Source organism: Cibotium barometz, chromosome 1 (assembly GCF_041138505.1).
Source record: "Cibotium barometz isolate CiBa-2024 chromosome 1, ASM4113850v1, whole genome shotgun sequence".
Taxonomy (NCBI): Eukaryota; Viridiplantae; Streptophyta; class Polypodiopsida; order Cyatheales; family Cibotiaceae; genus Cibotium; species Cibotium barometz.
This window is the reverse complement of record NC_141046.1, coordinates 2,021,102-2,034,524: the sequence shown is the minus strand read 5'-3', so window position 1 is coordinate 2,034,524 and position 13,423 is coordinate 2,021,102. Positions and strand designations below refer to the sequence as shown.

The following is a 13,423-nucleotide window of genomic DNA, read 5'->3' as shown; positions in this document are numbered from 1 at the left end:
TTCTTTCTTCTTTTCTCCTCTTCTCCTTCTCCTAATATGTTCTTGCAATTGCTTTTACTTTTTAATTTAAGAATTAGAACGTTTAGGGTTTTGTGTTTTTTTGGCTCTCTATGCATGTTGAGAGCTCTCTATGTATGCATAGATCTCCTAATGCATGCATAGAGATTTTAGGGTTTTGTATTAGTTCTTTTTCTTGTGTTTAATTTACTAATTAGTTTGTTTAATATTTTGTTTTGCAGCTCTTTCACCTCACCAATCTTTCACCAATCCTCTCCTTCAGCTTTGCAAAAAAGAGGTAGATCCTCTTTCGATTTTTCTTGTTTATGCTATTTTCTATGAATTATTGCATTCCTGTTTTGTGGTTTAGGGTTAGTTTTGGGTTCTTGTAAGCTTACACATAGGATTAATTTAATATCTATGCATAAAACCTATAATAAGCTTGCAATCTCTATGCATAGCCTTCTTGCAAGCGTTATGCATAAGCTCTATTCATAGAGCTTGTGAGCTTGTGAAATCTCTATGCATAGGCTTTATGCATAGAGTTTGCAAGCTTATAAAATCTCTATGCATAGGTTTCTTACAAGCTTATAAAATCTCTATGCATAGGTTTCTTGAAAGCTTGCATGGACATTGTACGTAGAGCTTGCGTAGCCTTCTTGTTGAAAGCTTTTTGAATGTTTTTACTCTCTTATACATATAACATATAAGTCTTATGCTCTGTTTTTCTATGCATAAGGTATTCTCTTTATTCATAGAGTTTATATATGTTATCAAGGTAAGATCTATTATCCATGTAAAACAAGATCATGTTTATTACACCATTGGGTGATGGGATTAAGGGTTAGCATAGTGCATAAGGCATATAGCATAGAGCTTATGCATAGAGCTTATGCATAAGTCTTGCATAGAGCGTATGCATAAGACTTATGCATAGAGCGTATGCATAAGACTTATGCATATGGCTTTTGCATAGAGCTTATGCATATGGCTTATGCATAGAGCGTACGCATAAGACTTATGCATATGGCTTATGCATAAGACTTATGCATATGGCTTATGCATAGAGCTTATGCATAAGGCTTATGCATAGAGCGGTGCATATGGCTTATGCATAGAGCGTGTGCATAAGGCTTATGCATAGAGCGTAATTGCATAGAGCGTGTGCATAAGGCTTATGTGAAAGGGATTGTTGGAATGCAATTGCAAATGCTTTGATTGTGGTTAACAAATGCTTATGCAAATGCCATGGTGAGGGCATTGTGAATTGTTGGTTTGTGTTGGAGCTTTTGGATGATGGATTGAGGCATGAGTCCATGCTTTATTGATGAGTTCTAAATTGTAAAAGGGCATGAGTCATGCTCAATACTTGTAAGCCAACAAACTTGTTCTATCATTTGATATTATCCACATCATTTTGTACCTACACTCACCATTGCTACCACTTCAAGTTTCTATAGAATCTAGCAATGTGTGAGGGTACCTTGGCATTGGTTGGAGAGGCCAAGGGGAGAATGGCTTGAACTCTTTGTGCCGTGATTGCTTGGTAAAGTGGTACAAAGGGGGATTAGGTACACCGGTGTGAAGAAATGGCCTCAACCTTCACCTTGGAGGAAAACTCGATGAAGGGGTGAGAAGAGCTTGGCCGGGAGATCGGCAAGCTTCAACGCACGTCCTCAACAATTCTCACCATCGACTTTGTGGATGCATTTGGGCAATGGGGCCCCTTTTCCGTCATATTGTGTGGATATTGCAAATGCTTTGATGGACAAAGAGTGCATATGATCTTTCATGACATTGTGGGATACAAAGAGTATTGCATTGTGATTTGAGAAGTTGCATTTTCATTTGAGATTTGGTTCCAATTACAAAGGAGACTCTGGCGGAATTTACAAAACCCTAATTCAGTCCTAGGGTTTTTGGGATTAGGTCCGAGTGATTACACGACTCTATTCTACTCCTTGAGAGTTTTCAAATGAGCCATAGAACCCCTTAATCGGATATCACAATCTCGGTCAAAGTAGTCATGTTGACTTTTTGGTCAAAATAAAACAGAATATACTTCCACTTTGACTGAATCAAAATGCTTTTAGGGGTAGGTTCTATCTTCCGTTAGCTTTCTATAGAGCCGTCAAAATCCTAATTCCGACATATATTTTGCGTTTTAGAGCCAAATTACTACTTTCAGCTGTCCTGCACAAACCCTAAAACAGAGAGTACTTGCCCACACCTAATTCTTACTGTGTTCATTTGGGAGGATAGTAGACACCATTACCTACCCATAGAACCTTCTTTTGTCCAATTCCAACATCATTTGGGCATTCTACCAACATCTTGCATTTCTTCACTATGCCGAAGGGAAGACCACGCAGCAAGGGTGGGGATGTTGTGCAAGAAATGATCATTGGTGATGAGGACATGGAAGGTAATATGGATGCAAGGCATCTTGAATGAGGGTTTAGGGTTTATGCATAGAGCTTATGGCTTATGCATAAGACTTGTGCATAGAGCGTGTGCATATGGCTTATGCATAAGACTTATGCATAGAGTGTGTGCATAAGACTTATGCATATGGCTTATGCATAAGACTTATGCATAAGGCTTATGCATAGAGCTTATGCATAAGTCTTGCAGCCTTATTATGCAAGCTTATACTTATACTATGCATTTAGATTATTGCATAAGGCCTTTATAAACAGCTATTTATGAATAGAGATAGCTTCTCTCTCCATCCTTGTTCAAATTCTATTTAATTTTGTATGGAGAGGAGATAAGCTGATTTGTGTTTAATGAGCTGCATATACATGTTATCCTGCTAGATGGAGCCTCTCAATCTTGAAGAGAGAATAGCGTGTCCATGCATGCGATGTAAGTACCAAATCTTTCGAAAACGAAGGATTTGCAACAAGCATGTTCATGACGCTGGCATATTTCCAATGGAGCGCTTGCAAAATTTACGGTTTCAATCGTACAACCAAGCAAGTGTGCAGCCGCATCTTGATAACATTGCGCCTGTGAATACTCGTCCCCAACAAAGGATGAGGATATCGCAGGAGGGAGTGACAGATGGAGCTCAATTAATAGCACCCGAGGGAATGGAAGAAGGTGAGGAAATGGAAGAAGGTCCAATGGAAGAAATGTTGGATGCCTTCATCGAGCAACAAGAAGCTCTCTTCGAGGAGCATGAACATGAAGATCATCAACCACGACATTCTCAACGGTCAAATTATGAACCAGAGGAAGAGGCCATGCGTAAACTTGCACGCCTTCCATTATACAATGGTGCCAACATATCTGTATTGCGTGCATCTCTTACGATGCTAAATTTGCAGTCAATTTTTGGATGGTCTAATACAAGTGTCACTGAACTATTCAAGTAAGGTCTTTTTTTGGAGATTACACCTACTGTTGAAATGATAAATTATCAACTTGTATTTGAGAAAATCTTAATAGTAACGATCAGATATTGCCATACTTGCAGGCTTTTGAAAGATCAGATATTGCCCCCTGGCAACGAGATGCCTCCATCTCGTGCAGATGCGAAGAAGTTATTGAAATCCATAGGCATGGATTACAATAATATTCATACCAAGCAAGTGATTTTGTCATATGCCAAAGAGAATTAGCATGTGAATGAATCCATGGTGATGGCTGGAGGAAAGAGTATGTCGTCCTAACCGTTAGGTCAGAAAGAATAACAGGACGAGAATTTGAGCCCACCGGGTGTAACTGCCAATCCTGTAATCTGTCCCTGCTAGATGAAGGAGGGATGGGAAGAAAAGGCTGTAGCAAGTCAGCAATTTTCCTCCAAATGAACCTGTGATGCATGGCTAGTGGATAGGAAGCCATAGCCTGAGGGAAGGAAAGCATGCTTGTCGCAATGATTGTTGCCTCTTCCGCCATGAATATGAGCATTTGCAAGAATGTCCCCATTGTGGCTCTAACAGATATAGAGAAGATGTTCAGGGGGAAGCTGTCCCGGTAAAGGTTCTCAGGCACTTTCCAATCATCCCAAGGATAAAAAGCATGTTCAGATGCAAATCAATAGCAAGCTTGATGACATGGCATGCCACAACTCGATCCACAGATGAAGTGATGCGTGTGCCTGCTGACTCACCCGCATGGAGACACATTGAAGAGAAATGGCCGGCTTTTAAGGAAGAACCTAGAAACCTCCGTCTTGGCCTAGAAATGGATGGTGTAAACCCTTTTGGTTTAAGGAGCTCTTCATGGAGCACATGGCCTGTTTGCCTTGTGAATTATAATCTTCCGCCATGGTTAGCAATAAAGAAAGGTCATCTGTTGCTCTCATTAATAGTTCCAGGAAAGTACAAGGTGAAGAACATGGATGTATATTTGGCACCACTTATTGATGAGTTACGCACCTTGTGGAACGGAATTGAAGTGAAGGACATGTCAAATCAGCAGAGTGGCCAAAGACTTACAACTGTGCAAGGTATTCTCATGTGGACAATGCATGATTGGCCTGGCTATGGAGAATGCTCAGGTTTGTCTATATCGGGTTACAATGCATGTCCTGTATGTGGTCCTCGACTTGATTCAAGATACTCAAAAGCATTACGAAAGAATGTCTACAAAGGACATGTTAGGTATCTTCCAGAAAATCATGAATTGCGGGATGGTAATCTAGGAAGACCTCCTCCAAGTGCATTGAAGGCATGCGATTGGAAGATCAAATGGGAGGAATGTGGCAACTTGGCATGTCCTGGGATGAAGAGGCTCTCTATCTTTCACCAACTCCCCTATTGGGGTGATCTCCTTATAAACCATTTGCTTGACCCGATGCATATTTTCGAGAATGTAGCTGACATTCTGTGGAAGACCATGACAGGAAAAAAGGATACTAAAGGCCAAAGGGATGACTTGGAAGAGATTGGTTGCATGCAAGAGTTGTGGGCTCGCACTAGACCCAATGGAAAGGTGCTACTTCCAAGAGCCCCATGGGTTTTTAGCAAGATGGAGGAACAACAAGTCAAGAGGACAATTTCAGAGTTTCGGACTCCTACAGGTTGTATGCATTGCTTGAAAAGTGCATTTACAAAGGATGATGATCTTAGTGGTCTCAAGAGTCATGATTGGCACAAGTTTCTACAATTTGTGCTACCCATAGCAATAAAAGATTGCCTCACTGAAGACATTAGAGCTACTATCTATAAGATTGGCACATTGGTGCGCTGGATTTCTTCAAAAGAGATAAAGAGAGACACTTTGGAGACAGCGCGTTTAAACTCCATAGAGGCAGTCTGCATGGTAGAGAAGTTTTTCCCTACAAGTTTATTAACAATCCAGATGCATCTGCTAGTTCATGTTGTAGATGAGGTTGCAGTGTTGCTGGAACAGTCCATTCAAGATGGATGTTCTTTTTGGAGAGGTTTATGAAGACATTAAAGGGATTTGTTCGCCAAATGGCTCGCCCAGAGGGTAGTATGTCAGAAGGGTGGCTGATACAAGAGTCCCTTGTTTACATCACTGAATATTTAAGTTCCTCAGATCCAGAGATACCTCGACTATGGTCTCAAGAGTCCAACAGGCGAGTCATTGGTGAGGAACCTCAAGGCCAAGGCATTAAGAGAAAGATGGATAACACTTTGAGGGAAAAAATCAACAAATTTTGCATCTTGAACTCTCATGTAATGGAGAAGTGGATTGAGACATATGAAGCTCTCAAGCGACAGCGAGTACAAGATCGTTTAAGTTTCAGAAGGAATCGCACTACAAGAAATCTCCCATATCCAGAAGGTATGCAAGCTCTTCCGGACTTTCCCACAGGTAGATGGCTAGAAGCTACAATTTTAGAAGCCAAACGTGCTGGTTTACCTATAACAGAGGAGGAGGAGGAGCTTACAAAAGGATGCGATTGGCATGTAAGTGTTTAAGTTCTACATGTCTCTCTTTTTTTTCTCTACATGTCTCTGTGTTTGATTCTCCATCAACAAACTTTTTGTGCTATTTGTAGTATCACAAATATGGGGCGTTTTGGTCACATGGACGTCATTTTCGAGTAGAACGAATAGACCAAAGAAGAGCAACCTTTGATTGTGGTGTGATAGCACAGTTTGTTCAAGAAAGTCGTGCAAGTGCAAGTGATGATAACACAATTACTGGAATGCTTGATTACTTTGGAACCATTTGAGATATATTAAAGGTTGGCTTCAGAAGTTTTGAGTTGTTTATCTTTGATGTGAAGTGGTTCAAGGTAATCATGAATGGGCCACATGCAACTATACGTAGAGACAAGAGTGGCCTCATCCAAGTGGACTCCACAAAGGTATGGACCGATTAGCAAGATACTTTTGTGCGCCCAGAGCATTGTGAGCAGGTTGTCTTTAAAGCGGATCCAAAAGATCCACGCTGGCTGTTTGTGGTTCAAGTCGCCCCCCGCAGCAATAAGCAAATTTTTGAAGAATTTGAGCTACAACAAGGTGATGTGGATGCACAGGGTAATGGAGAGCAGCAAGAACAAGCCGATATCAACAATGAAGAGGAGCAAGCAAATGAAGAGGAGCAACTAGAGCAAGATCCAAATGAAGAGGTGCAAACCAAGGAAGCTGAAAAACAAGTTGAGGAAGAAGACATAGATGATGAAGACATTCTTCATCAAGGGACTTTTAATGATGAGGATGCTGAAATGTACATAGACATAGATCTCTTTGGGGCTACTGATCTTAATGAGGATGATAGAATAGATAATGATTTTTAAAATGATGTATCTTAATGATTATGCAAATAGTTATGACATATTTGTAATGGTTTTATGACATTGAAGGTCCATTCATTGTTTACCATTGTTAATGTTTACCATCATAATCACTACTGTAGGAGCAAGTTGATATAGTTTTACCAATGTTGTTTATCATTGTTAATGTTTATCTTATGGTTCTTTCATTCATTGTTTACCGTGTAATTTTCATTTCGTACAAGTTTGTCATATGGTTTTTTGTCCAACAGGCCATGGGTGACTCACCGCCCTACGACTACAGTCCAGATTTCTCATTTAATCCTACACCGCAGGGCATGAGTCCCCAGCAGTTATATGGTTTTCTTTCGTCCATGACTCCAGAGCAGAGAGCCATGGCTCAGAGTTATTGGGGTTCTGGAGCAGGGACATCTGCCTCACCATCTGGCTTCCCGATGCCAGTTCCCACACCCGTGGGTACGACAGCAGCTCCCACACCTCATACCACACAGCCTTCCACTCCTCTTACAGCTCGATCTACCACCTCTTCACATAGACGGCGCTCACGTAGTAGGTCTTTAGGGGGAGGTTGTTGTGGTGGTAGTGCCACAGATGCTGTGACACCACCACCACGTGAGCGTCGTCCTTCGCTCTCATCTGTTGATAGCACACCCATAGGGTCACCTTCCACTCCCTGGGGTGCACATGACCATGACAACAGCAAGATTTACACAATTAGGGATGGGGCACCAATAATGGATAGTGCAGGGAAGGCAATGAAGACATGCATTCGACAATTGTGCACTATACAGTTTCATGACTCTGTCATGACTAAATGGGATCAGCAAGACAAGGGGAAGAAAAATTATATAAACACAAAGATAATGCAAGAGTTCCAGCCATCTGACTCTATGAATGTCGTCTCTAATGAGTGGATACAGTATACAGCTCGCATTTTGATGGGGCATCGTAGGTCAGAGGCGAGGGACGCATTTAGAGAGGGGAAGGAGAAACCTGTTTGGCTAGATGACAGGGAGTGGGCAGCCATTGCTCAGGAGCTCACCGAGACACCAGACAGGTTTCAACAACAAAGAGAGGCGGCAAGGGCAAGACTCCAAACAGTAGGGGCTTCTCATCTCGGGAGTGGTGGTTACGAAACCATGCGCCATGAATTCGTAAGTGTTTGTAGCAATTTTATTTATTTAAATGTATGTATGTGGGCTAAATGTTGATTTCTAAAAGTTATAATTGTTAATTGTGTGTGCAGGAGTTGGCCATGAATCGCCCACCAAGTAGGCGAGAGGAGAAGTACGCTCACAAACATGGCCTTGTGGACTTGTTTGAGATGCTTGAAGAAGAAGGAGAGACCGTCAATTGGGACGCATTACCATGATGTAAGATGACCTTCAAACTAATGAAATATGATCAAAACATTCTTGAGTATTAATGTTTAATTTAATTTCTTGTTTGTCGATCAGAAAAATATGCAAATGAGCACGGTTGTTTTTGTGCTCTATTGTAGACAGAATGGTGCTGTCTGTTTGCTGTTGTTGATCCTGCTCATTGTTGCAGGCAGCTAGGCAACAGCCAGGCAGCACTATTCTGTCCAAAAAAAAATTTCTGCTACAGCGTCGGTATATGCCCCGGTACCGACGTCGGTATATACAGTGGTATTTCTGTCGGTATTAAAGTCGGTATACACCCCGGTATATAACACGGTATATGCACTGGTATAGACGCCGGTTTATGCGTCGGTATTACCCCCGGTGAGCGTCGGTATATGCACCGGTATAGGCGCCGGTATTGTTACCCGACACTTATACCAACGCTGTGATTTCGGCGCTTATATCGGCGCTTATACCAATGGCGAAGCTTTTTTAGACCCCGTTAAATAGCGCCGGTACAAGCCCCGGTATATTAGGCTAACATGTAGTAGTGAGTCAGCATTGATTAAGTTAGAATTGATTAAGTCAAAAACGATTAAGTCAGAATTATGATTTAGTCAGAATTGATTAAGTCAAAAATTGATTAAGTCAAAATTTTGATTGATTTAGTCAGCATTGATTAAGTCAGAATTCTAATTTAGTCCGAATTAATTTAGTCAGAATTCTGATTGATTTAGTCAGCATTGATTAAGTCAGAATTCTAATTTAGTCAGAATTAATTTAGTCAGCATTGATTAAATCAAAATTGATTTAGTCGGAATTGATTAGAATTGATTTAGTCGGAATTGATTAAGTTAGAATTGATTTAGTCAGAATTGATTAAGTTAGAATTCTGATTAAGTCAGAATTTTGATTTAGTCAGAAAGTCAAAATTCTGATTTAGTCAGAATTGATTTAGTCAGAATTCAGAATTCTGATTTAGTCAGAATTGTCAGAATTCTGATTTAGTCAGAATTAATTAAGTCAGAATTTTGAGATTTAGTCAGAATTGATTTAGTTAGAATTGATTAAGTCATAATTGTCAAAATTCTGACATTAAGTCAGAATTTTGATTTAGTCAGCAATGATTAAGTCAAAATTCTGATTTAGTTAGCATTGTCAGAATTCTGATTAAGTCAGCAGTCAGAATTCTGATTTACTCAAAATTCATTCAATTCAGATTGGATCAGAATTGATTCAGTTGGGTCAGAACTGCGTTAGAATTGATTCAGCACTTTAGAATTGATTCAGCACTTTAGAATTGATTGGGTCCTGATTGGGTCAGAATTGATTCAGCATTGATTGGGTCAGGTCAGAATTGATTCAGCACTGATTCAGCATTGATTCAGCACTGATTCAGCATTGATTGGGTCAGAATTGATTGGGTCAGAATTGATTGGGTCAGAATTGATTCAACATTGATTGGGTCAGAATTGATTCAGCACTGGATCAGAATTGATTCAGCACTGATTGGGTCAGAATTGATTCAGCTGATTGGATCAGAATTGATTCAGTACTGAATTGATTTAGCACTGATTGGGTAAGAATTGATTCAACACGTCAGAATTGATGAGATCATAATTGATTCAGCATGGATCAGAATTGATTAGATCAGAATTGATTTGGATTAGAATTGATTGGATCAGAATTGATTAAGCACGGATCAGAATTGATTGGATCAGAATTGATTCAGCACTGATTGGATCAATTCTGATTGGATCAATTTTGATTGGATCAGAATTGATTCAGCGATTGGATGAGAATTGATTCAGCACTGATTGGGTTAGAATTGATTCAGCACTGATTGGGTTAGAATTGATTCAGCACTAATTGGGTCAGAATTGATTCAGCACTGATTGGGTCAGAATTGATTCAGCACTGATTCGGTCAGAATTGATTCAACACTGACTGGGTCAGAATTGATTCAACACTGATTGGGTCAGAATTGATTCAGTATTGAGGTCAGAATTGATTCAGCACGTCAGAATTGATTGGGTCAGAATTGATTGGATCAGAATTGAATGGATCAGAATTCTGATTGGATCAGAAATTATTGGATCAGATTCTCAGAATTGATTGGATCAAAAATGATTCAGCACTGATTGGGTCAGAATTGATTCAGCACTGATTGGGTCAGAATTGATTCAACACTGATTGGGTCAGAATTGATTCAGCACTGATTGGGTCAGAATTGATTCAGCACTGATTGGGTCAGAATTGATTCAGCACTGATTGGGTCAAAATTGATTCAGCACTGACCCAATCAATTCTGATTGGATCAAAATTGATTCAGCACTGAGATTGGGTCAGAATTGATTCAGCACTGAGGCAGAATTGATTCAGCACTGATTCAACACTGATTGGGTCAGCACTGATTGGGTCAGAATTGATTCAGCACTGATTGGGTTAGAATTGATTCAGCAATGATTGGTTGGGTTGATTGGGTCAGAAATTATTCAGCATTGATTGGTTGGGTCAGAATTTTGATTGGATTAGAATTGATTCAGCACTGATTGGTTGGGTCAGAATTGCACTGATTGGATCAAAATTGATTGGATCAGAATACTGATTGGATCAGAATTAATTGGATCAAAATTGATTTAGCACTACACGATTCTGATTGGATATTGATTTGATTCAGCACTGATTGGATCAGAATTGATTCAGCACTGATTGATTTACTGATTGGATCAGAATTGATTAGAACTGGGTCAGAATTGATTCAGCACGTTAGAATTGATAGGGTCAGAATTGATTCAGCAGAAGCACTGATTGGATCAGAATTGAATCAGGACTGATTGGATCGGAATTGATTCAGCACTGATTGGATTGGAATTGATTCAGCACTGATTGGATCAGAATTGATTCAATTCTGATTGGATCAGAATTGATTCAATTCTGATTCGATCAGAATTGATTCAGCACTGATTGGATCAGAATTCTGGTTAGATCAAAATTGAATCAGCACTGATTGGGTCAGAATTGATTCAGCACTGATTGGGTCAAAATTGATTCAGCACTGATTGGGTCAGAATTGATTCAGCACTGATTGGGTCAGAATTGATTCACCACTGATTGATTGGGTTAGAATTGATTCAGCACGTCAGAATTGATTGGGTCAGAATTGATTCAGCACTGATTGGGTCAGAATTGATTCAGCACTGATTGGATCACAAATGATTCAGCACTGATTGGGTCAAAATTGATTCAGCACTGATTGGGTCAGAACTAATCTGATTGGGTCTGAATTGTTTCAGCACTGATTGGATCAGAATTGATTCAGCAGTGATTGGATCAGAATTGATCTGATTGGGTTAGAATTGATTCAGCACTGATTCGATCAGAATTGATTCAGCACTGATTCGGTCAGAATTAATCTGATTGGGTCAGAATTGATTCAACACTGATTGGGTCAGAATTGCACTGATTGGGTCAGAATTGATTCAGCACTTATTGGGTCAGAATTGATTCAGCACTGATTGGGTCACAAATGATTCAGCACTGATTGGGTCAGAGTTGATTCAGCACTGATTGGGTCAAAACTGATCTGATTGGGTCTGAATTGATTCAGCACTGATTGGATCAGAATTGATTCAGCAGTGATTGGATCAGAATTGACCTGATTAGGTTAGAACTAATTCAGCACTGATTCGGTCAAAATTGATCTGATTGGGTCAGAATTGATTCAGCACTGATTCGGTCAGAATTGCTGAATTGATTCAGCACTGATTGGTTGGGTCAGAATTGCACTGATTGAATCAGAATTGATTGGATCAGAATTCTGATTGGATCAGAATTGATTGGATCAAAATTGATTCAGCACTACATAATTCTGATTGGATATTGATTTGATTCAGCACTGATTGGATCAGAATTGATTCAGCATTGATTGATTTACTGATTGGATCAGAATTGATTAGAACTGGGTAGGAATTGATTCAGCACGTTAGAATTGATAGGGTCAGAATTGATTCAGCAGAGCAGCACTGATTGGATCAGAATTGAATCAGCATTGATTGGATCGGATTTGATTCAGCACTGATTGGATTGGAATTGATTCAGCACTGATTGGATCGAATTGATTCAACTCTGATTGGATCAGAATTGCTTCACAATGATTGGATCAGAATTCTGGTTAGATCAGAATTGAATCAGCACTGATTGGGTCAGAATTGATTCAGCACTGATTGGGTCAGAATTGATTCAGCACTGATTGGGTCAGAATTGATTCAGCACTGATTGGGTCAGAATTGATTTAACACTGACTGGGTCAGAATTGATTCAACACTGATTGGGTTAGAATTGATTCAGTATTGAGGTCAGAATTGATTCAGCACGTCAGAATTGATTGGGTCAGAATTGATTGGATCAGAATTGATTGGATCAGAATTCTGATTGGATCAGAAATTATTGGATCAGATTCTCAGAATTGATTGGATCAAAAATGATTCAGCACTGATTGGGTCAGAATTGATTCAGCACTGATTGGGTCAGAATTGATTCAACACTGATTGGGTCAGAATTGATTCAGCACTGATTGGGTCAGAATTGATTCAGCACTGATTGGGTCAGAATTGATTCAGCACTGACCCAATCAATTCTGATTGGATCGAAATTGATTCAGCACTGAGATTGGGTCAGAATTGATTCAGCACTGATTCAATACTGATTGGGTCAGCACTGATTCAGCACTTATTCAGCACTGATTGGGTCAGAATTGATTCAGCACTGATTGGGTTAGAATTGATTCAGCAATGATTGGTTGGGTTGATTGGGTCAGAAATTATTCAGCATTGATTGGTTGAGTCAAAATTTTGATTGGATCAGAATTGATTCAGCACTGATTGGTTGGGTCAGAATTGCAGTGATTGAATCAGAATTGATTGGATCAGAATTCTGATTGGATCAGAATTGATTGGATCAAAATTGATTCAGCACTACACAATTCTGATTGGATATTGATTTGATTCAGCACTGATTGGATCAGAATTGATTTAGCACTGATTGATTTATTGATTGGATCAGAATTGATTAGAACTGGGTCAGAATTGATTCAGCACGTTAGAATTGATAGGGTCAGAATTGATTCAGCAGCAGCACTGATTGGATCAGAATTGAATCACCATTGATTGGATCGGAATTGATTCGGCACTGATTGGATTGGAATTGATTCAGCACTGATTGGATCGAATTGATTCAACTCTGATTGGATCAGAATTGATTTAGCACTGATTGGATCAGAATTTTGGTTAGATCAAAATTGATTCAGTACTGATTGGGTCAGAATTGATTCAGCACTGATTGG

General features: G+C 39.7%; 1 protein-coding gene across 1 annotated transcript; it reads left to right on the top strand.

Annotated features, from left to right (window-relative positions):
- The first annotated feature begins 231 nt into the window (after positions 1–231).
- LOC147641513 (uncharacterized) lies at positions 232–11,903 on the top strand. Its single transcript, XM_086807465.1, has 3 exons — positions 232–295; positions 6,967–7,253; positions 11,861–11,903. Exons 2-3 carry the CDS (start codon positions 6,970–6,972, stop codon positions 11,901–11,903), a joined length of 327 nt encoding a protein of 108 aa, XP_086663591.1. The 5' UTR covers positions 232–295; positions 6,967–6,969.
- The last annotated feature ends 1,520 nt before the right edge of the window (positions 11,904–13,423 follow it).